General features: G+C 40.7%; 1 protein-coding gene and 1 long non-coding RNA gene across 16 annotated transcripts in view; one reads left to right on the top strand and one right to left on the bottom strand.

Annotated features, from left to right (window-relative positions):
• LOC136436793 (kelch-like protein 5) overlaps positions 1 to 24,470 on the top strand; it is a 128,927-nt gene that overhangs the window by 97,859 nt on the left and 6,598 nt on the right. For all 15 annotated transcript variants that reach the window (XM_066431115.1, XM_066431119.1, XM_066431121.1 and 12 more), the window contains 5 exons: positions 17,520 to 17,716; positions 18,775 to 18,987; positions 19,627 to 19,816; positions 20,329 to 20,553; positions 20,818 to 20,980. In XM_066431115.1, the coding sequence (XP_066287212.1) occupies positions 17,520 to 17,716; positions 18,775 to 18,987; positions 19,627 to 19,816; positions 20,329 to 20,553; positions 20,818 to 20,980 (988 nt within the window). The remainder of the gene's footprint in view (positions 1 to 17,519; positions 17,717 to 18,774; positions 18,988 to 19,626; positions 19,817 to 20,328; positions 20,554 to 20,817; positions 20,981 to 24,470) is intronic.
• Positions 4,569 to 8,407, bottom strand: LOC136436797 (uncharacterized). The gene is made up of 2 exons (XR_010756088.1): positions 8,127 to 8,407; positions 4,569 to 5,302 (listed from the first exon to the last, which is right to left on the bottom strand). It is a non-coding gene; the product is annotated as an uncharacterized lncRNA (long non-coding RNA).

The raw sequence follows: 24,470 nt of genomic DNA, 5'->3' as shown, positions 1-24,470 counted from the left end.
TAATGGTAGCCAAGCTCCTCAAAATGTCCCAAAGTACCAATTTGACATTACAAACTGTGATTTATCCAAAAAGTAAGTTTTATGTCCACCATTTCATGAATATTTCAAGATAGTCCGGTGACAGTTTTATCTGTGTTTTATGTTGCTTACATGCTTCAGGGCCAAAGATGCTATCTTTTACCTGCACTATAGGGTATTACCTGTCAGTTTTATTGTGTAACTGGTTATCTCAGTTTTACTACCTTTGCACAGAGTTCATCCATTGACCTAGATTTAACATGATACATTTTCCTGTGTTGCTGGAAGGTGCCAATAGTTCAAGGATCTTTCACTGTACACTATATTTGTTCTCAGTGAACATGAAAAGGTAAACCACTCTGGATGGGACTGAGTTGTGTACATTATGTATCACAGGTTTGTCCAGTGCTTCAGTGATACTTTATTTTGCAATTTTTTTGCAAACATTCTGCTAATCAAAATTCCAGGCAAGTCTCTTCTACTCAGCACTGTTTCCTTTAGGCATCCTGGACTAATTACGTTGTTCATTACAAACATCGTCCTGGCAGAAGCATTGCCCTTACCACTGATGGAGCCAATTTGGGAGGAGACTACCTGATGAATTTAGGGTTTCCTCCCAGCTCTTCATCAGTCCTGCTGCCCCCCTGATGATGCATGTTATTAGGGGCTGGGTCTGCACTCATCTCGCCTCAGCACAATCTCTGCCCCAGGTACCGCGGGGAAATCACGGCAGATACAAGTTCGTGTACACACATGACAGCGCAGTGCTGCACATTATAATCAGTTATGGGAATTCACCTGTAGTATAGCCAAAAAACGTAGTATTCCAACCCTGATACCATTGAAAATCAGTGCCTTCTATACCTTACTGAACTAGTCATCTTTAGACGTTTTCCTTGATTAAATCACCCTGACAGGAGTCTCTTGAAGTCTTCATTTCCTTTTGCTTCAAGAAATCTAGCTCAGGATTTCACAGGGCTGGCATATTATAGAATTGATGTATAGTGAAATTGTCAACATGTCCATCTTTGTTGGAAAACTTGTATCCCATCTAGGTTTGCCTGTCAGTATCATTTCTTTGCCGTAAAGTCGTAAACAATCCCAGACTATCTTCAGATCAATCCCAAAGATAATGTTTTTGCTGAACACTTCTGAATCACACAAACTCTTCTCCATAGTAAGATTAAGCGGAGCATTTAGGATGTTTACGTTGTTACAGCACGGCCACCAACATCGATCTCGAGTGTAGCCAAACGTAAGCGTTTCTGGTTGACATAAGACATGTCCGCCCTGCTGGCCAGCAATAATGCCTCATGTGGGCAAAACACCGCCTGATTTGTGTCATCAGCAGACCAGAACTGGAAGTATTTGTGCAGTTGAATGCCACTCTGTTTGGGAACTGTTGTTATTAGGTGTAATGACTGTTAGTGATAGGAGTTGCTTAATGTCAGGTATAGGTCATAGCATCCAACTTAATTCCACACTGAGGTAAATCCATTCTGGTTTACATTGTAGAAGTAGATAACTCCAGGAAGAAAAGATACACACTACGTATACATGTACACACTTGCTGTACTAGTAGATGTTTTTCTACTGTACAGCAATAATATCATTGTTTCCAAGGCAGCTGTCCAAAGCCCATGGATGTTTTTGATGCTAGATATTTTCTGAAGCAAACCCAGGTTTTTGTTTGTGGTTAAAGAATTGTGTACTGAGGCAAAACACACTGTCCATTAGCTATTAGTAGATGGCATGTGGCTGTTTTTATTATCTCAACCTGGAATATCAGCAGCGACAAAGAGGTATTGTTGTACCCTTTTGTAACCTGCTTACATGGCCTGGTTATCACAAAGTAGTTTGTTGACCATAACATCCTCATATAGAACTATTGGACGGCTGTCGTAAGTACATGTTTACATCCGGCCAACTTGTAAGAGAAACAACGTCTAAGCCTTTTCTTTGGACTGTTTACGTAGGCAAATAGCTGTGAAGGAAACATGTATACCGCACACATCTCTGCCAGATTTCAAGTAGCACAGTCAGGGTATTTGATAGGTGCAGTGTGTGTTTTCTGTCAAACTGAACATTTTCTGTTTTAAATGTCAGAGCTTTGTGACCTGCTTAAAGCAAAATAAGAGTCCTTGTTGCGGTTTACTCACACAGAGACATTTTTGCACTGTTATTGCACACATGGTGGCATACCTCCCAAGAAAGGTTACAACTACAAAGGCCACACGTGCACAGGTGAGACCTCCCACAGGTGAGGTCAGCCACACCTGGTAGTCTCAGGGCAAACCTTGTCTCGTGTTTCCCTGTATTTGTGTTGTGCTGTGCTGGAAGAGTGCCGACAGGTGTGTAACTGTAAGGTATTTATCCTTTAACCAAACATCAAAACAGCAAAACTTACAGAAAATTGCATAATGGTCAATTAGTCCTCAGGACATATTTTGAAATGAAAAGACTGCCAGGGTCTATTCTTATAATTAATCCAAATTATTAAGTACTAATTGATTTTTTTTAGCAGTACAAAGTATTATCTGTTATATCTAAGAATACCTAGAATTGACAATGATAAAGATCAACCTGCAGGATGGAAAGGTGGCCTGCCTTTGAAAGTGCCGGGTGACATACCATAACTAGAGACTAGAACACTACCTCATGAGATCTTGCGTTGATCACAAAACTACAATCCTTGCCAAACTAATTGTAAGAAGTACAAAGGCAATGATAATGGACCAGAATCTGATCCCTTTTGTTGGGAAAGTACCACATTCATTGCTGCCCTCTAAGATTTCTATGTATTCTTCATTGTTGGTTTAATCTGTGAAGGAGAACATGACAAAGGTGCCATACACAATCACTTTAGCATGTTGCTTTTTTCCGGTAAGCTTGCCTTTTTTGTTAATGGAGCAGAGGCAAGCCCCCCACCCCACCCCCAATAAGTCATAGGGATTACATTATGATGCCATGGCTATGCTACTTTTCCATCTGTCTTCCTTTAGTCTTTACCTGATACGATTATTGTATCTTAGCATATAGAATCCAGAAAATAGGATTAGTATCAGTTGTAATAAGAAAATATTCATCATTTGTCATTGACAACAGTGAACCGGAAACTTGGAGTTGATATCGAAGACATCTTTTACATCGCTTACCCCAATGTTGACTGAATAAACTTGCCCCACTTGTTAGTAGGTTACAATTCTGTCCAGATGACGCATGTAGCAACGGTTTTCCCTTATCAGCATGTAGCAGCTGCTTGTAACAGTATTGGCTTTCTGGAAAATCGAATCACTGATGAGGCTGTAGGATGGGGATGAACGCATGATCTGTAGAAACGGCAACAATCTTTGACTTGACAAAGTTCCTGCCAAATGATCAAAAGCTAATTGCCTTGTGAGTCGAATCAGTGGCACTGGTTTATTTAACAACCAATACATACATGTAGATGTCTCATTACCTCCATGGAAATGGAGATGAGGGTATATTTTAGGCAGTATTTGTCTGTGTGTCTGTCTGTCTGTCTGTCTGTCTGTCTGTCTGTCTGTCTGTCTGTCGGTCGGTTGGTTGGTGAACAAGATAACTTAAGAACGATGGGATGGATTGGTTTTATATGCTGGAAATGATTAGATTTTGGGCCACCTGGTAGAGTTCTTAGGTACTGCTGCAGCAATTTTTATATCTCATGTTCTAGACATGCTATGGTCAACAACCAAAACATGCATGTAGATTTCTGATTAAGACTCTTTTGCCAAGGGAATCATTCAATGACTTGTCTTGATCAGTAGCTGTGCTTTAGAGCAGTAGGACACACTAATGCATGCATGTCATGTACTGTGTTGGGTCTAGGATTTCATAAAACAGGATTCTCCATACATACAATCTTTTAAAATGTGAGAAAACCCTTACTTTAGCATGAAAAAAGGGGTAGAAGCCCCTGAATCCCCCCCTCTAGATCCACTCATCTTATGGAGCTTTTGACAGCTGAATAGATGAACAAGATAGGATGCACAAGGATATAATCATCACAGACGATGGACAACCAAGAGAGAGACAGAAGATGGTTAACCTGCTCTTCTTCCAAACCCTGTAACAACAGGGAGAATTAAGGACAAGGTGTTACCATATGGATGATGCAATGCTGACTCCCTAAGCAATCGGCAAATCATAGCTTGTGCTTTATATTTAGCCCATGGCATTACCATTAAAAGGAGGATTAAACCATGGTAATCCAGACAAATCATCCCAAAGCTAATTCTAAGAATTTGACAAATGTGTTGTCTGTTACAGTCAGCTTTAGAAGCTGCTTATATCTTATCTGATGGTGGCATTAGCATATCATGATTGGTGAAAAATGAGGAAATGTATTTCTTCATTGACCCATGCAGGTATTATGAGTAAATTCTGATGATATAAGCAGCTTACCGTCTTGCCCAGGGCATGCAGATGGGAGAATACAATTAATCCTATCAATTCACAGCATGCTTGTCATATCACACGCAGAAGGGGGGCAGACATGAAATTACAATTAATAGAAAAGAGCTCATCACTGCATGAAGTGTTAGTTTTATTTCTGCTTAAGTGTCGTCAGATTACTTCTCCCAAAAGCTTTGTTGAGAGGATTTATATGTTGTTGCTGCTATTTGCGTTTGACTGAGCGATGGGAATAGGAAAGGTACCTGCTTGCTGAAGATAAGGATTTAGTATTTTACAGTCATACTTTTGGGAAATGTAAGTGTAGTGTAGTGTCCCTATGTGATCAAAAGGACATTTAACACTTGCAGAACATACACAGGTCTTTCTCTGAAATAATCCAAGAAAAAATCATCCCACGACAAACACGTGTCATAGTTCATCATCATCAAGTCGGCTGCTTCCCTGGACAGTACATGTAAGCCCACTCTGCCTCTCCATAGTCATAGATCTTTAAAACACAGATTTATTTCAGCAGGTCTTTTTGATAATTTTCACTAACAATGTAACAAGAGCTGTAAGATACATTTAACAAGAGCTGTAAGATACATTTATGTTCAGGCCTCAAAAACATGATTTACATGTTTCTAGCAATTACTTTCAAACTGTCATTAGCATGTTGGTATGCCCTGATGATGTCATAGTCACTTTACTGTGCGTCCTCAGGCCCTGTCCTGCATTGTGTTAAAGTGGAAAATCCCTATAGCTCCATCAGTGGTCTGTCCCAGGTACAAATGTCCCGAAAGGGGCTGTATTTTATACAAACCCCATCAGCAGTCTAACCGGTGCATGTCGAGTCCGTTTACTGGCCCTGCAGTAAAGGAAGGGAGCGTGGTGTGTAAAACCATTAGAGTGAGCACTGCTACCATCTGGTTTGATGGGCACAACATCCCATTTTCCATTCCAAAGCCATTCACAGTAGTGTAACAAAACTGTCAGAACAGGTAATGGGCTTGGGTCTCCCGTTCGGCCTGTTTAATTCCAGGTAGAAAATGATAGACTTCTACAAGGTCAATATGCCTTCTGTCTATAGGTTCTATATGTTTTTATAATAGCTCTCGAGTCATTGTTATCATTTCATCATCATTGCAAATAAAATGTCAGAAAACGATATTATACTTTTCATGCAGGCATGTATATGTGGATGTTTGACAATGTGACTGTTCTTTCATGCTTTAGTTCAGGTGAAGAGAAATATACAGTTATATAATTTGCAAACCAACATGAGCCTCTTGATTGCTGCATGAGAATTGAAAATCATTGTGCAACTAGAGTTCCACGAACACATATCTTCGCCGAATAATCAGGGGATTATACCAATAGTCAAGAGACTTGAAGTTTGGTGGCTGTGTTCAGTTATTCTCGTTTAGGATATTTTGACAAAATGTCACTGCAGATCAAGAGCAAGCTGCTAGGGTTTCCAAAACTACAACAATTCTACTTACATCACAAGCTTCCTGACACCAAAGGATCAAGACCATAGCACGTTCAGTTCTGCTGAAGTACCAGGGTCACATACCAGTGGCCCAAAATCGACCCTGACCTTCGTCTTCCCAATACCTGCCCACATAGTCATACTCGTACCAAGTATCGTCATAATCCATCCATTCTTGAGTTATGCTGACTACAAAAATCCGGGACCACAAACATCGCACACAACCACAGACGTTAACGGCGATGCTGAGACCGTGTCAGATGATGATCACTTTGAGGGGTTTTTCAAACCAGAGTGACAGTGAAAGTGAGAGTGACCAGCAGACAAAGTATCGCACTAAAGATCAGACAGACTCTCTAGTCCTGCGTACTGATGAACGTTACCCCCCTGCTCGCACAATAGGATAGTCCGTGTACTTTGCCCCTCTCCTGTCTCCTGTGCACCTCACGTTGGTAACATAATTTACCGGGCTCGTTAGTCCTGACTCCTGCTGGACACAACAAACCAGTGCATCAGAAACGCGTGTGGTAGCTGAAACATCGATTCTTTGAATGATTCCCTTAGCCATCAGATCATTGGTGGAGGACTCTCTAATTTCTTCCATGGTCACCCAAGACGTGTTGCCAAGGAAGGACAATTTCTCGGTGACGGCAGTTCCCCTCCCGGGCGGTAGGTAACGATGATAGGGTCGGAGGAATTTCGAACTTTGACCTCGTATGAAGACTGGAAGACAAGTTCGTTGTTGCGTTCTTTAGGTGGCTGAATGAAGTAGTGTTTCCCTATCAGGTACGACGTCAGGACCATCTGGTTGACGATAGTCCCTCACAGGGCCTGACCTTTCCTGTGTTTGTTGATTTAGCTCCGTCCCAGCGGGAGAGTAGTTTGGACGGTGGTAGTGAGATCACCAGAGAGCATCAATCTAATTTACACAGGCCTGCTGACAAGCAGGTGTTGTCCTTGAATATAGGTCAACAAAAGGTACTTAAACGCAATCATAAACAAGCCTATTTCACCACTTAATTAGACCCTGATTACAATTTCATATGTCTATATTTGTTAATCATTACCTCAATAACCTACCTGTCCAAAGCAATGCAAATTCATCAAACCCTACCCGAGTTATTCACCTCCAAAGGTAACATCAAAAAAGCCCACTGCAGTTCTAAGCAAGCCACTAGGGGGTCTAAACTTACATCATTATTACCTGCCCCAAGAGCTGTACACCACTTGAAAATCATTACCATAGCACTTGCATGAAATTTGACTACAAGCTTTTGGTGGATTGATAAACTTTCCTCATTTATTATGCAAATTACCGTCTTATTTGCATGACAAGTATTCAATTATGTAAAGCATCACCGAAACTATCCACATGCCATAGATTATGATAATCCGTCAATCCCTGCTGAAGTTATTCGTCTCCAAAGGTATTAACAAAAACGCCAACTGCAGTTCCAAACGAGCAGCTAGGGGGCCATAATTCACACCACTCACTTGCCGTCCCAGAAGCTATATACTACCTAAAAATCATGAACCTGACGCCTCCAGAAAATTTGGCCTCAAACGTTGAAGCTCCGCTGCAGTACCTCATATACCCGCTAGGAGGCCCATTATTGAACTTGACCTTCCTCTTTGACACCCCTAACTATCCACTAAATATCATGCACAACCGTCAACAGCTCCTCGAGTTATGCTGGCGACATACAAACTCTCACACACACAAAGCCTGCTGCAGTACTGTAGGAAAGCGCCAGATGAATCATTTTTAAACTTGACCTCCGTTTCCACAATCTCTTCCTAACTACCAAAAATCATTGAGATCCATCAACGTTTCCGTCACTTTTTTTGCCCACATACAAACACAGAAAAATTAAAAGTCCGCTGCAGTACTGTTGGAAAACGCCAGGTAAACGATTTTTGAACTTGACCTACCTTTGCACAACCACTACACACCTACCAAATATCATGAAGATCTATTAAAGGTTTCCCGAGTTATGCTCTTGACATACATACAGACCCACACAACATCCGGCTCAACCGAAAACATAATCTACTCCGAGTTCCTCGGCGTAGATAATAAGGCAACAGAGTGGAAATAGTAGTTCCAGAAAAGCCCCCCTCCCACTACTACATGTACTTCAGCATTGTCACCACTACGGTATTACAGTTTGGTAGTCATCACTTCACAGACTTTGCCCACCTTGCGTCTGAGTCAAAATTGTGTAAATCCATCGCATATGTCTCTGTCAGATCCTTTAATTGCAGTCGTATCAAGAGGTCCGCAGGTCCGGTGTAATTTGGGCTACCGGGGGATGATTCGGCTCCACCATTACTGCCGCAGTCAAATGTCAGGCTGTTCCTAAGGAACCTCGACAGATTGCAGCTTCTCATTGCACAATGGGATGAACACGGGCTGTCTGAATGTGCTGTTGTGTACAATGTACACTGGCATTTTTTAGGTTTGATGGGGGTTATTTGGAAGTCTTTGGAAGACCTGCCCAGTGCAATGGAGGATAGGGAGGGATAGAGAAGGCCAGGAGCACCCGTAAGCCCATCATGACCAGATGATGAAGGGTTATTTAAGAAAGAGGGGGGAAATAGAGCATGTATAGTACTGTCTGCGTACATGTACCATGCATGAAATTGTAACACTCATGAAGTGATGGCCAGAGTGCTTCATCCTAGCCCCAAAAAATATAGCCTATGAAAAGGACACAGGAGGGTTTTCTAATAGCTGGGATATCTCTGACATTGTTGTGGTAATGTTAGAAAAGACCTGCCATCACAAAACCTTACTCCCAGTCCCACTGTGCCTACTGTGAGATTTCAGCTTTCTTCCTCACAGTAAAGATGAATTTTGTGACCAAATACATCCATGATTGGAAGTTTGGAACCCACAATTACCTTATTCTGGCCCCCAGCATAACTACATGTAGCCATGCTGGTGCAGTTGACAATGATTAGGCTAAACTTTGTCGTTGATTATCAATCAAAGCCGACATCACCATCCCAAGATGAAATTACATGCCCTCCGGTTGGAGCACCTCTGCAACTCGATACATGTGACTCTAAAGATTTTCTGTGACTGTCAGCCAAGGGCATTTTTCGTTATCCCAGAGCTACTTCCCGGGAAGCATTTTACAAGGGAGAAGTACCTGATCAGAGGTCATCTGATGTTTGCAAGAATGAGCCATGGTTGTCGCCGTAGCTGTAAAGGCTGCACGTATAAACTAGTCTGGTCGAGTCAGACTTATCATACTGTGGCGTCATTAAGTCGGTTGCGGTCAGAAGAATCATTGTTCTTGCCCCCATGTCCCATAGATAATGCCAGTCGCTCCATGATACATGGTCTGTGTGGGGAGTCTGGGTTGTGTCGTCCTTGTCTAGGTTTATTGGAGTCTCTGTCCTTATTAATCATTTAGAAGTACATGTAAATCTGAATGTGTGTGCATGTCAGCACACATCTACTATGATCTAGACGCCACAGCCCTGATACTGGTCAGAACTTCAGTAGTAGTATGGGGTCAAGGACGACAACAACTATTTTCCAGACAAGGATTCCTGATGAATAGACATGGAGGCAACTACATGGCTGCACCTGCATTAGGTGCAGAGAAGTTTTGGATGTGTTTTATCAATTAATATTAGTCAGGATTCCTTCAGTTAGATTCTGATTGAAATTCTAATGTTTGTCAAGCACAATGTAGTAGAAATCAATGTCAGTGAATTAAAGACATGTCAGAAGTTCAGGTCAATATATATTAATGATATCCATCTGAAGACCTATGTTTGGATATCTTATACACTCAGGATCATCATCTGTCAGTCTTATTGTGTGTTATGATAAGAGGTTTCACAAATCCCAAAGTACATTGTAATTATGTGGCACTATACAACAAGACTTAGTGCTTTAAACCCAAAATGAATCACCCAGAAATTGGACTAAAGTGAGCTGAAATTCTGCATCACCGTTGATGTTTAAAATGTCTACTAGTCAACCCTTTGATAGCTTACTGCACAGCTTTATCATCAGGACATTATTGCTTCTCTGTGGAGAATTTCTACTAGCAATTTTTTTCTGAAGGTCATTCAATAAACAGGGACTGTCGAGTGCCAGATAAACTATGAGGGCTAGTCCCGTCCTTTACTTAGTGCATTTGTTAGAGAGTACATGTATATCCAGATGGCAGGTTTATCACTATGACAGGACCATATATTTTCAAGGGACAAGGTTAGATTTCAAAGGCTAGTCAATGAGTAGTGACCATTATCACCTTAATTGCTTTTTCTCCTCCATTACTCTAGCTGGGTTTATTTGCCTTATGTTGGGTGCCAGTCCTCCTCTGCCACCCGAACCACCATGGAAGCTTCTGTCCTGCATAGCTTTTCCCATGCTATCATCCTGTAGACCAGTGTCTCTCCTTAGTACATCAACATAGCTGCGGGGTTGTCTTCCAGGTATCAGTTCGCATCTGCTTCCTTGTCATTTCAAAAACAGTGTCCAGCAGGCCTGGCTCATACTTGGATAGTTTGGGGAGTCCAGCATACAGCTCTATACTATTGAACAGTATGATTCCAGTGGTTCAATCTTCCTCATTTATGTAAGGTTGGAATCATACTATGTACATGTGTCACTCTGTATCTATGTTGATCAACTGATATAACCACCTTTAAACATAGCACACCAGCTTCACAGGCACCAAAAACTATGAACACTTTGGTAATACAATGTTCAACTTTCTTTTAACAGAATGCAAAAAGAAGCTCAAACCTATCTGTGAAGTATGTACTAATGCTGTAGATATTTGTAAGCTATGAATCATGTTTCTCATCTATCCCACAGAAGGCCTTGAGCATATCAATCTTTATTGTTGGATCACAAGATTGGAAAATCCTTAACAAAACGATAGCGGACATGTATTCCAGATTCTGCTTCCCTGTCCTTGGTACTGATTTGATCATCCAGTAAGGAACACTAACAATTCTTTACCGAGTTCCTTCTCTGCCTCAGATCAATACAACATAGATTGAAAGATCTGCATCTTTCTAACCCCCGTCACCTGCAATTTTTCTCCCTTTCTTGGGCACTGTTATGAGTTGATAACTTATCTGACAGTTTGGGGTTATGTTCTGGAGGCAAGTAAGGAGGTCTGTGTTGGATTAACGAGTCATGAAGGATTGAAGAATCTATCAGTTGTCCCAAGATTTTCAGTATAAGTGATGAGGTTGATGGCAGCTCAACACCCATGGAGAAGGAAAACCAGAGTAGATCAGTCTTACGGCAGCTAGTTTTAGAGGTGCATGTATAGATATAGATAGATATATATATATAGCCTCTGTCGATCAACATTGACCATGGTAAAATCCAAATTCACATCAGCCCTACAGTATCGGCTATGGCTTAACAGTCCTGTACAAGAATGAAGTCTCTGCCAAGTCATGTGTACAATATGGATGCTTACGCTAGCTCTTATGTATGGACTTTTCTACTGAACATTTGCAAGTCTTATGAGCATCACCCTTTTGATTTTTAGCTTCACATGATATTAAATACATCAATAACCAACCTAGTACTTATGTAGCATATTGTCAAGAAGTTTTCTTTTTTCACTAAATGTATGAGCTTGTGACCGTTATTAGCAGTTTCTGTTTTTGCTAGTACATGTACAATAGACATCTGCCTTCTCCATGACAGGTTGCAAAAAAGTGAAAAGTTCTCTATGAGTTCCCAAATGGGACCATTACTTTAGTTGGTCAAATTATGGTATTCATCAGTGTAATGGAGTTTTCCTGTTCCATTGATTGATGCATTCTGAATTCAGTCCCCATGATATTCAGTAACCACTAATGGCATTAGCTCTGATCACAGTTGGTAGGGCTGGTCTAAATAGACGGTTGGAGTTTTTTACAATCAACGATTACTTTCATTTGTTGACCTTCAAGGTGCACAAGTAGTATAGAACTAATGACAGACTGGTTTGTTAATGATTCTAGGGGGGAAATATTGAGTTTGAAAATAAAATGTTTCTAGCACATGTCCCTACTACTTTGGGTTACTCACTCCAAAACCATACTTGAAAATCTTTTGTATAGATCCTATTAAGAAGTTGATTTGGATACTTATTAGCAATTTGTTTAATGGTATAAAGTAAACATACACAAGGACTTGCTAGCTGTGTTCTTAGAGAGTTTTACATGTATGACATTGCCTTTGCAGAGCAAACTTAATTTTGCCTACCTCAAGGGAAGAACAACGTGCCCTCATGTGTGCTCAAAATTTGAGACATTAACTTGACTATATGGACTCCATGCATCATACCGAAGTCAACCCTAAATTTGTTCTGTAACCATTTATCCTCTGAAACTTAAACCGTCCAAATGGCATTTGTTACTGAGTGATGGAAAAGCTTTCCAGAAACAGTTTCCTCAGGTAGTTGTCTGTCTTCTTTTGTTGTTGTGACAGGCTGTTATCTTATATCACTATGTTCAGACATATGAAATAGGATGATATTCCTTTGATTCGCTTGCATTGTTAAAGCCAGCATTGTTAAAAATTGGAATTTGAAATTTTACCATAGAAATTTAGGTACCAGGTGAAATGGTACGAAATTATGTACAGGATCATCTTTTTTCTTTCTTTAAGACTTCACTACATTGAGTGTTCTTTGGTGTTCACACATACACAATCTGGCCCCAAGGATGGACATTCACTTTTGATATGGATGACTTGAAAATGTGATTTCCACCTATATTATCACCCTTTTACTCTGTGCATCAGATTCGGATGAATGAAGAACTAACCAAATTTCCACAGCACGCCGCCTGACCTCCGTGGTCCCAAGTCTCTGACCCTGTAGCCTTTAGAACTTCTCGCTTCACCTTCCCCCGGCAGGAAGATGAAGAAGACTGGAAATCTGCCTCATAATTCAGTGGATAGGTCCAAGTTCAAGGCTACCAATGATTGGCGTGGTGTGATGGAGAAAAGCCAAGGGACCCCAGTAACACTCGTTAACGCAGTAGTTTCTGACCTCCCCTACCTTTGGCTACGACCTCTAGTTGAATCTATTAATGGCAATAGTCTTTGGCTGCTCAATTGCGACACACGGGAAATGATGGAGTAGAATAGAGGGAAGAAATGCCAGCGAGAATTGATGTAATGTGGTTGGAGGGGAGCCATGGGGGCCATGATAGAATCAAGATGAAGGTAAGGATCTGATCAAAGACCATTAAGAGTTCATAGAGTACGACCTTCCGTGCCCCCATTGGTGATCCCTAGATTTCAAGATGTTAGTCATAGCTGGGTTGTGATATGTTTCATGCTGGGTAGAGCTGCAGTTTAGATGTCCTTACGAAATTGTGAAGATGTGCAAGGAGTTGGGCAAAAGTTTCCCTTTAAATATATATGTAGGATTAACCAAGGAACAGCTTATACTTGGAAGTGTCAAAAAGTTAGCAGCTGCACATCCAGAACATTATTTTAATTGATCCTGTCTTCTCAACAATTTCTATCCGTGGTGCTGAAATGACATCACAGATTTAACAGGCAATTTCCATGGTGCTGAACATATGACTGTGGTTATCACCTGTACCCTCCAAGTGAAATCAGTACCAGTTCATTCAAAAATAATCTTCACAATGTCTCTATCACATTCCACAGAAGTAAGAATGTACTGAAGGAATTTTAGAAAAGTAAGATTACAAGCATCTGTTACAATGATGTACTGGTGACAAACCATTGTGGGTTTTTCAATGGTAAAGTATTGGTCACTGGATTTGGGTTGCATCCCTTGAGACAGCAGTTAACCTCATTGAAGAACAGCAAGACACTTGTTATTAATGAAACAATCTAGATGAAAGAGTCCAAGGACTGCTAAGGGATAGCCATCATAGTTTTAATCGATGTCCACTTAGGTTTATTGCTCTATCAGTACAATTTTCTACTTGTGTCAGCAAAATCTCATATGTTAAATGGTTCTGCTAAAACAGATTAATTGCAGTCAAAAGCATCAAAAGGTGAAAATGCTTCTTCACCGAGCAGTTCTACATCAAGAGCATTTTTTTCTTCTTTTTCATGAAGAAGAAGATCATTGCTCGAAAAGAGAACTAAAGGCCATCCAAAAGCTTTTTTCTTCAAAGACCATTTCTTCAAATGTTAAAGATTTTTTTTCTGTGTTTCAAAATATTTTGAAAAAACCTGGCACCATTTTCACACCAAAGTATCACATTCTCATAAAGATCTTTATCGCAGTAGAACTATCTCTTCAATCAAAGTGTCCAGCAAAACTGTTTGGCAGTGCTAAGATTGATGCCGTAAAAGTTATCAACAGGTTCCATTAGTCTCAATGTTGGACAAGGTTACAGGTGATCCCCATGTAGCCAGTAGAGCTGTGGTTTCAAGCGTCAGCTGTAGCCCCTTTACCAGCTAACATATACCAGGTTGCAGCAAGATCGTTTAGTCTTTTTGTCCACTTTGAAACACCGCCAAAAACAAGACTGTAAGGTCGAAGTAGGGCATCTTTCAGAACAGCGTTATGGTCTTGTAGATGTTAAAGATTTGGGTCGACAGCCATTATCGGATATCGGCAGTTCAGATCTTGATCCCTGAGATTGCGATGTTGTAGCCAGGGAAAGCCTATACGTTAACCCGGGGGTTGCAGACTCAAATTACAATGTTTTATTCATTCCTCGGGAACGTTTAGTATTCTGGAGATCATGTTTCAGGAACGGGTGTAGTTTAAGCGACAGCGCTGAAAAGATATTGCAGTGGCCACGGTAGATTTCATCATTTTATGATTGTATGATACAAGATGAGGCTGTTTTTACATGATTAAAACCATAGATAATACTATACAGTTCTGTTCACTTAGCAGGTAGGAGAGAATAGAATTCAGCGGGAGAAGGTTGAATCATTCAGTGTACCAGTTTTAGGTATTTGCATAATAAAGCTTTCTTCCCTTGAAAATTCTGGCCTGTTTATTCCCTCGAAAGTTCATTGGAAATGCAGGTACTGACAGTCTCAAATCCGCCTGTTTGTCTGCTGCTACTGTGTCCAATGGCCATGACAGCTCTTAAGGAACACAGGTGCCCATGGGGTCAAGGGCAAGTCATTGCCACCTATTTCCTGTTCAACACCAGTGTACATTATGGAGGTTGAGATTGGCAGGGAAAGCCCTTCAGAACCATTTGGCTGCGGCAATGGCTTCGCAAAAGACTTCCTCTCTGTGCTTCCTGCTATGAAGTTCCGCCTGGCCCATTTAGGTTGCCAGTTCTGATGAAACTGGAAATCCGTCCAGAACAAAACAGGACCATTAAAGCTAACATCCCGGCCTCCAGCAGAAAGGCAGGCCATTTGTGTCGCTTCTCCTGTGTGGGGGAAGGGTTTTAGAGCTTCCAGGTTTTGAAAGATTCTCTTTGATAAAGCTGTTTCCTGACCACTCTGGGAAGGTTGATGATAAGCCTCTAATCCCCCTGTACATGTAGCTTCTTGACAGGGAATGAAAGGTTTAAGAGCAGTTTAATCATTTTATCAGGACTGTTTCTTTTTTTGTCAGCAATAATAGCAAACTCAGTGTGTTTTCAATACAAGTGAAATTGAGCTTTCCAGTAGTAAAAGCCATTACGGACAAGCGGTGTTGAAATCTGAAGCCTTCATCATGTTCATAACCCTACATCCACTGTACTTTTGCCCCTTAGAAAGTTTCATGTGACTTCTTTACTGTGCAGTGAAATGTCTTTGTGTTATCTAGTCACTAGCAATAGCGGTAATTTCAAGGTCAAAATGGCTGCCTGTAACCAACCTGTTATTGAGGTACATGCTTGTATCTGAAGGACATTTACAGAATGTACCCTATACATAATCATGCAAACTTATTTTCATTGTTTTAGTCAATGAAATAGAATTAGTGTGTGGGCATTGTATTAAGAATACTATATCCACTTTTGTGAATTATTGTTAAAATCTTCAGCAAAAAAAAGTTAGAAGAGAGTGAACGGTAAGAAAGTTCCACCAGCTAAGAGATTGGTGTCCAAGGCAGGCCTTAATATATCATTAGCTCATTTCCATGTCAGACCAAAGTCAGGCTTAACGCAGATTTAGGACCCGAGGGCCAAACTGTCTCTTTATAGACAGGAGACGGCCATTAGGAAGAACCCCTAAATGCCTGAAGCTATTGACTTTCAATAAAGAGTCTTTTATTGCTGAGACCACAAAGTCACAACCCCGTTTCAGGTATTCAGTAAGTGCAGTGAGGCCTTCAGGCTGGCTTGTATCAAGTAGGCCACTTTGCAACATTGGACATCCAGAAACTCAATAAGTTTGAAGGATTACCTGGAAAATGGACCAGTAAATGTAGACATTATATTATACTTGTAGGTGTGGGGGAAATAGTGGGTTGGATAATGGTGTTTTTTCCAGGCCTTTAAATTCCCTATCTTTGGTCAAGAGAGATATGTCCCAATCGTTTGGGTATAGCACCACCATTTTCTGATTTATGCTTTAGAAGTATAGCTAGAAGGCATCTATAAATACTGGGTTATTAAGAAAATGGGAAACAGTCTTGAAATTCTTGAGAGCCATGTTATCAATCTAATGCACCTGTCCAGTGAATTAATACAGATTCTGATTTTAGACCTATCCAAAAGCAGAACCATTGATTACTAGACAATACATGTTAACTAGAAGCAAGGAACATTTTTGTGTTGCCCAAAGAATCATCTCAAGTCTCCATTGGATCAAGAAGTTTTTTCCTTTGGGACATATTTTTATGTATTTCCATAAGGGAATAGAAGTTATTACTGTCCTCAATATTTCTCTGGAATCATGACGAATCACTGTTTCTGAGGGAGGCTAGTCGTAATGAAGGATGTTTGGAAAATGATTACTTCCAAGGCCATGGAGGAAAGGGATATCATGTACTTGGTAGTTGATTGGATATGGATATGAGAAGCATAAGAGGAATCGGAAATGATTAACTTTGAATGGATTTGTATTGATTGGTTATTCCTGGTTAATTTCTAGTGGATGGAAGGAAAATGTTTCACTTGTATTGTTAGAGTCATTGATTGATATACATGTGTATGCCAAGGCATCTCTCCGATATTATATGTACTTTAAGCTTAATGAAATGATTTTGACATACTGTCTCTGAAACTTAGATGCTTCAGTCACAAAATAACCTATAACCTTATTTTGCTGATGCAAAGTGATTTTTATTTCCGTGACTTGGAACGTTATTGAGTTTTAAGAGTTCTAATTCAGTCACAGATGACTGAATGGATTATTAAAATTAACTTGTCAATGTGCTGGATTTCTCAATAATATTGTGCAACAATGATGCAATCTTGATGATCCCTCGGGTTATACCTACTATGATAGTATTGTGTCAAATAAAGTATTTTTAAGCATAAGAAAATATAACCGTTGTAACAGAACACTTTCACATTCAAAGACCATTTGCCACTGAAGTTTATAGTATAGTTTGGTTATTTGACGTAATGATAAATTGTACTTGAGACATTGTTCACAAAGGATTATTATATGTGTCATGGTGTATCTTGCCTTGTTGTTTATTGTATGTGTTGTTTATCGCTACAGGAAAACTGGAACTGAAGGAAGACAACGTGGAGAGTCTGCTGTCCACGGCCAGTATCCTGCAGCTGTCCGAAGTGGTGGAGGCTTGCTGCGGCTTCCTCATGAAACAGCTGCACCCGTCAAACTGTATCGGTATCAGGCAGTTCGCAGATGCCAACGGCTGCATGGATCTGTTAAAAGTTGCACACAACTTCACCACCGTGAGTCAGCAGCTGTTATATTACCCCTCCCTCGTTGCGAGATGGGAAACTATTGTTTCCTGTGTGATGTCGTTCTTCTGGATCTGGTAGTGGTGTATCATTTAAAAATGGCTTTTGCTGAATGTGTCATAAGACAACACTTTCAGAAAAGAATTATTCTGCATGTGGTTGGAAATGTTGGCCCTTGAACGTACGTGTAACATGTAACAGCCCAAAAAGTTTGTCAATGTTATCATGTTAAAAATATTACATGGTATAGAAATTACAACCATTGAGTAGCAAGCCCATGCCCTTGTGATACTGCTACTGTCCTACATGTATGATATATTGAATACAGTACAAAAATCAGTTGCTTAGACATCCATGCTATTTTGGTACAACTAGGACCTGATACGAAGGGAGATATGTAGCACCCGTACATACGCTGTCATTCAATTTTGTAGCAGAATTCGCTTATCATCCATCATACTTCTTGTCTATTGGTGCGCCCTATTTGGGGAGACTGAATTGTGTAAGCCATCTGTCCCCCTGTGCTTAACTGTCCAATTCAATGCCATCAGTAATTGTGAAATTTTCGATTGACTGACCCTTGCGTTACCACGACGCTAGTGGACCGCTGTCATTCTCTATCAGTCATCTTTGTGTAGAGGGTCCTGCGAGTCTTATATTTTAGCATTATGGATACAGAGTACTACCTTGTAGGTTGAGACACAAGTTTTTGTCCACATGTATATAAGACTTGTCAATTTTGGTTTGTTGTTTCTGATTTTCTTAAATGTCAATGTGATAATCGTTAGTATTATGATGCAGTTTTACCTCCTGCATTGGACATATTTCTCATGTTGAAATGTAGTAGAGACTGCCACTCAAGAATTGGTTGTTAAGCCATCAAAGAAGATGTCGGGAGCCACCATGAGCAAACCCATCCAAAGACACGAGGATGCAGAATGATGATTTCTCATAGATGGACAGTTCTATGCCTTGCTTTATCACAGAGCGTTTACATGTTGAATATAATGTCTGACCGTTTTTATTGTTGTTGTTGTTGTTTTGAATAGGAAAACTTTGTTGAGGTGATAAAGAACCAGGAGTTCCTGATGTTGCCGTCGGGAGAGGTGGCGAAGCTGTTCTCCAGCGACGACCTGAACGTTCCCGGGGAGGAGACCATCTTCCAGGCGCTGCTGCTGTGGGTGAAACACGAGCCCGACTCCAGGAAAAAGGACCTGGCCAGACTGCTGTGTCATATCAGACTCCCCCTCCTCACACCTCAGGTAGGTCTACCACATCCTGAGCGTTTCTCATTATTAAGCCTAAATTAGCAAAATTTAAAGTACATGTGCAGATTAACCTTTAGCACACTGAAGCAGCCATTTTTCACCCAATTCCCCATTGGTTACAGAGTTAGGCAGCAGGGAGAAGGTTAAAGAATATTGATTTCTTATTGTTATGCTATATCTCTCTGTTAGTCAATCTAAAGGACTAGTAGTACCTGTTACTGAGCATGGCACAAATTGTTGTGCACTGTGATGGTAAATCTGATATGCGGCGACTACGATGGTAATGATGAAGGTAGAGCTCTGTGGTTTGCAAAGACATTTGTTCAGGATGCATTGAATTCCAGTGAACCTCAAAAATGGACATTCAGAGTTTTTAGTACTGTAACAGTACCTTATTACAGTAACTTCATGTTTCACAAAATCTACAACACCAAAGAAGTCTTAGATGGAGTGCATTAGGAAGAACATTAAGGTGTGCAGCCTCACTAGCGTGGACCCGCTGGACAAAGAAACTTGGAAGTGTGGTGTTGAAGGCTAACCGACTGCTGCCCGCCCGTGTCAGGGACCCCAGCAGCAGTATAATCATAATGCTGGATAGTACTAACACTATATGTTATGTTTTGTTCTTGCTAGTTTCTAGCTGACCACATAGAGACCAACATGTTGATCCAAGAGCAGCCGGAGTGCCAGAAGCTGCTGATGGAGGCCATGAAGTACCACCTCCTCCCGGAGAGGAGACCCATGATGCAGAGCCCCAGGACCAAGCCCAGGAAGTCCACCGTCGGATCGCTTTTCGCTGTCGGCGGGATGGACTCAACTAAAGGTGAGCTGTCTACCAACTCTGTATCTTGCTGGTATTACATTATAAGTACTATTTATATTGGCTGCGATAACCTTCGATACAGGTGTTCAGAACAGTCCCTACTTCACGGCCCGGGCTTCCCAACTTCAATTCGAACGATATTTGAACTCACTTCGAGTGTGCTGATTGCGCCGATGTCAAAAATTTAAATGCCGAATTTGAATGTTAGAATCAATGACACAAAGGTTTCTCGACTGCTGGTGCATTTTGCATTGAAATGTTTTTTTTTTCAGGTGGGTATTCTATATATATTACAGTTATCCAGTCTGTTCTTATCTGTGTTCATTTTCAAATTCTTTCCTCTGCATTTCTCCATTGAAACATGAAGTCAAAGTTTAAGGAATAGTCTCATCCCCAGAGAATTTCATACGAGTTTCAGTACCTAGAATAAGCCTCAGTGTTTGAATGTTTGAAGCAAATTAATTTAAAGATGTTATGAAATTAATGTATCATTTGCCCCCTCCCCTCTGTAGGTGCAACCAGTATAGAGAAGTATGACCTTCGCACAAACACCTGGACACAGGTGGCCAGCATGAACGGACGCAGGCTGCAGTTCGGTGTGGCAGTCCTTGAGGAGAAACTGTACGTAGTTGGAGGCAGAGACGGACTAAAAACTTTGAATACCACGGAATGTTACAACCCCAAAACCAAACAATGGACCTCCATGCCACCGATGTCAACACACAGACATGGTCTAGGTAAGGTCGACTAAACAAGCATGATCGTTAAACCATATGAATATGTAATGCTTTCCCACAAGTGTTGGATTTAGGAAACATTGCTGGAGTTGAATACCACTATCATATCACACAAAATATCCTCATAGCAAATGTTACTTCACTGCTTAGAAAAATGATCTTCCTTGTTTTGTTTACATTAATTTGAATTTTAGATCTTTAAAAACATTGCAAAAAAATGATGGAGTTATGTGACACATAAAGGTCAATTCTGTCCGTTTTCAGGTGTTGCAGTACTAGAGGGTCCAATGTACGCGGTCGGCGGCCATGATGGGTGGAGTTACCTGAACACGGTAGAGAGGTGGGACCCACAGGCCCGACAGTGGAACTACGTCGCACCCATGTCTACACCTCGCAGCACGGTGGGGGTCGCAGTACAGGGGGGAAAGTAAGTAACATCATGGCAAGTTTGATATTTGCAAACATCACGCTCACTGGCAGATTTGATATTTGCAAATTGAGGCTGAACCAATTTGATTCCTTGGTTCTTAGACATTTTGAAGTAAAAAATATATTAACTACCATGCAGTCAGGATGAAAACAGAAGGCTGGGAGGAAAACTTGCATCTTACTACATGTAACGTTGGGTAACATAAATTTGCGGGGTACTTAAATTCGGGATTTTTCGAAAATGGGGTATTTAGGGATATGTGCTAGATGCAACATAAGTAATACCGCTAGAAATGCAAACCTGACAGACTTACGTATTCAGAACACTGTCTGAAAAGCTTCGATAAGCATGGATTATAAGGCGACGAGGTCAAAAACTCTCCGTCCCTTATTGGAACAGTCTGAGGGCTTCGTGGGAGAATTAAACAACATGGTTGTCGGCTGGTTTATAAGAAAAATGTCACATCCGCTTCCTGCTCAACACAATTATTTACAAGACAACTTATTACAATCTCTTTTGCTAACCTGCAACTGGATTCTAAGTGTGATCAATCATCAAAACTCCTCTCTGTTGCTACAACCTACGGCACGTGTATTTTCCCGCCGCCATATTGTTAACCAGAATCCTGTTGTCAAGCAGACGACAAAGGTTTGTGAGGAACACTTTTTTGTCTAAATGCTGCGTGTGATAGTGGACTGAGGAAGATATTTTCCTCAAAGTTTGCTCCTAACACAACAAGGAACACATGGACATAGTAGTATTACCATTGCTACGGCATCCAGCTAACTTTCCATGAATAATGTAACGTTACACGTTGCCCGATGATGACGATGGGCCGACTTTGAGTGAAGTTCTACCGACTCAACACACGGGTTGTTCCCGAACTGGCCTGATGTGTGCGGTACGGCCGTTTTTTCGTGTATTTTTTTACTTGGACACGTCTATATCCATAGCACTCTCCTCAAGCCAAGGATGGAACGAATAGCTGCTGTATAAAATGTGATTAGCGGTAAGATATTCAAGACGAATCTTCTCTCCCGAATTAATGTGCCCCCCTGTCCGACAGCACGGTCATTGTGCGTGCGGCGGACGGTAGTTTCAAGTTGAAATATTATGGTGTCAGCACGAGTAGAGACAAAATCTACCATATATATGATTAGTGCAAAGATAGTACATGATACTGACAGAATTATAGAAAAAAAGGATGGTTTATAGTTCTGCTAGATTGATTTCAGTCAACCATTATCGGAAAAATCCCGAATTTATGTTACCCAACGTTATATTCACTCCCTGAAACTGACAGTGTGTGCCTAGGTATAGCCCTCAGACTCCGTTTTTATGGTAATATTTCAATTTAGCATTATTTTTTCTTAAGTACATGTACCAGCAAAAAGAAATCTGGCCTGACAGTAAAGTTCTATAAAGCTTAACAGACCAAGTTTTGATACATGGACTCATCATAGGTATTAAAAATCTTTCAATAACTGTTACTGTTAAAGTCTTACTCAAGATGTAGAAATTTGAAACCATTTACAAACACAATTGACCAGACTATGGAGGCATGCATGTTGCATCAAGTTAAGCTTTTTCATCAAAGTTTTTTTTCAATGTAGAGAAAAGCTTTTTTGTTTGCAACACAGTCAGGCAATGTCAGGCAATATTCTTCTTGTGAAAGGACAGATTTAGGTGTACTTTGACTGGACAAAGCTTTAACTTTCTATACTTTGAGTGGAAAAACCCTATTTCTAGTTTTATCACGGGGGAATTACTGTGTGAGTACACTTCAACAACTGCAAGCAAATTGTTCAGGGTCAGTTTATATGGGTGGCTAGAGAAATAACTGCCGGGCAGTGCAGTTTCTGGACGACTGCCTTTTACGTCCTCTCTACTATGAGGTAGAGAACTGGGCAGTTAGTTTTACAGTCCCTTACAGGCTTCACTGGAAAAGAAAACAATTTTGTTCTAACAACCCTCGGGGCATACAGGGCAGTGCTGTTTGATAAACCAATCAGAGTGTTCAGAAAGATCATGTTCTTGTGGGCAGCGTAGATTTCTGTGGGTGCGCAGTTTTTACTGACGATTTACAGAGGCAATACTGACATGGTAATTATCACTTGTCTTCATGCCTACATGCCCTAAAGACTGTAATAGCTGACCGAAGCACTGCTGGAGTTCAGTCCAGCGCTGATTACATTTTATTGATTGGCCACAGACGGATGTGCAGCCTTGACTGTGTCTTACACAGATTGGCACACTGGGAACAGACCGCATGCAGCAAGGGATGTACAGTCATGTTATTTAGATTAGCTTGGCTCATAGTTGCATGCCTTTGCACTTGAGAGTTGAAGTCTTTTCCCCATACGATGTGCCCTGTGTGTGAAAGTTTGAAATGATGACATATGTGGCATTGAATTTAAATGTAAAATGTGTAAAAAGTCTGTGATGAAATCTTGCACCTTAGAAAGTTGACCCGTTGCGTATTATAGAAGAAATGTAGAAAATCCAGAGATACTGTATGCTTAAGTTGATATTTATGAGTTTAAATCGGAGAGAAAACACATTCAAACAACACTGAAACACTGGTGTAAAGCTACAGATTTTCAATATCTAACATTGCTGACAGGTAGAATTTAAGAGGAGTTGAACAAACTCATTGACAGTCTTGCAGAAGACATCCCCGGTAATGGATCGGATTACCTGCCGTTTATTGGGTTAATGTTCGCAGGATAAAATATTGGCAATTCTGCATCTTCTATCAAGCCATGTCTTTCCTTCAATGAAGAAGTGTTGACATGCATCAAAGGCCAACTCTCCTTTGAGCTTGTGGTTGGGAAAAATAGCGTAATTTCTCAACCGGCATACCAAACTTTTCAAGGTAGCCTGTGATGAGAAATGACTATGCCTTAATTGCTCCTTTTTCCTCCTCCTTCCTTGGGCTTTCTCCACCATTAAACTCTATTGATTTGGGGTTTAATTGCCATTAGGATTTAATCCTACACTTTAAATCAAGTCGAGGCTGTGCCGTCTGACACGCTGAGGGATGACTGGGCCGGCAATCACGGTTATTTCGGGAAGGAGGGGGTCAATTGGTAGTAATGGACTGGCATTTGTCTTGAGTTTCGATGTCCATAAAGTTGACTTGTGAAGCTCTATTTTAATCTGTCATTGAACAGTGTTGTCATTCCCCGTACCGAACTACTGATAGTCGTAATTTTGAGGGTTGGATTTTCATCAAGAGACAGACAAACAAAGCAGCAGCAGATAACAGAAACAATCTTTTCGACTTGTCTGATTTCAAATTGGTGTGTCTGTTGGTTGGGAGAAAGGACAAAACTCAGTATTGTCCCCAATCCCAGAGACATGTAATTGTCAATGAGTATGAGTTGCAATAGAATCTTCCAATGTAACTTGCTATGAAATATTTTTAAGGACAGTTCATTGTAATGATTCTTGATGTTAGAATGTGAATTCAAGCTCACAAAGTCAC

This window comes from Branchiostoma lanceolatum, chromosome 6 (genome assembly GCF_035083965.1).
Source record: "Branchiostoma lanceolatum isolate klBraLanc5 chromosome 6, klBraLanc5.hap2, whole genome shotgun sequence".
In the NCBI taxonomy this organism is placed as follows: Eukaryota; Metazoa; Chordata; class Leptocardii; order Amphioxiformes; family Branchiostomatidae; genus Branchiostoma; species Branchiostoma lanceolatum.
The sequence above is the reverse complement of the archived record's forward strand: the minus strand, read 5'-3'. Positions and strand labels throughout refer to the sequence as shown.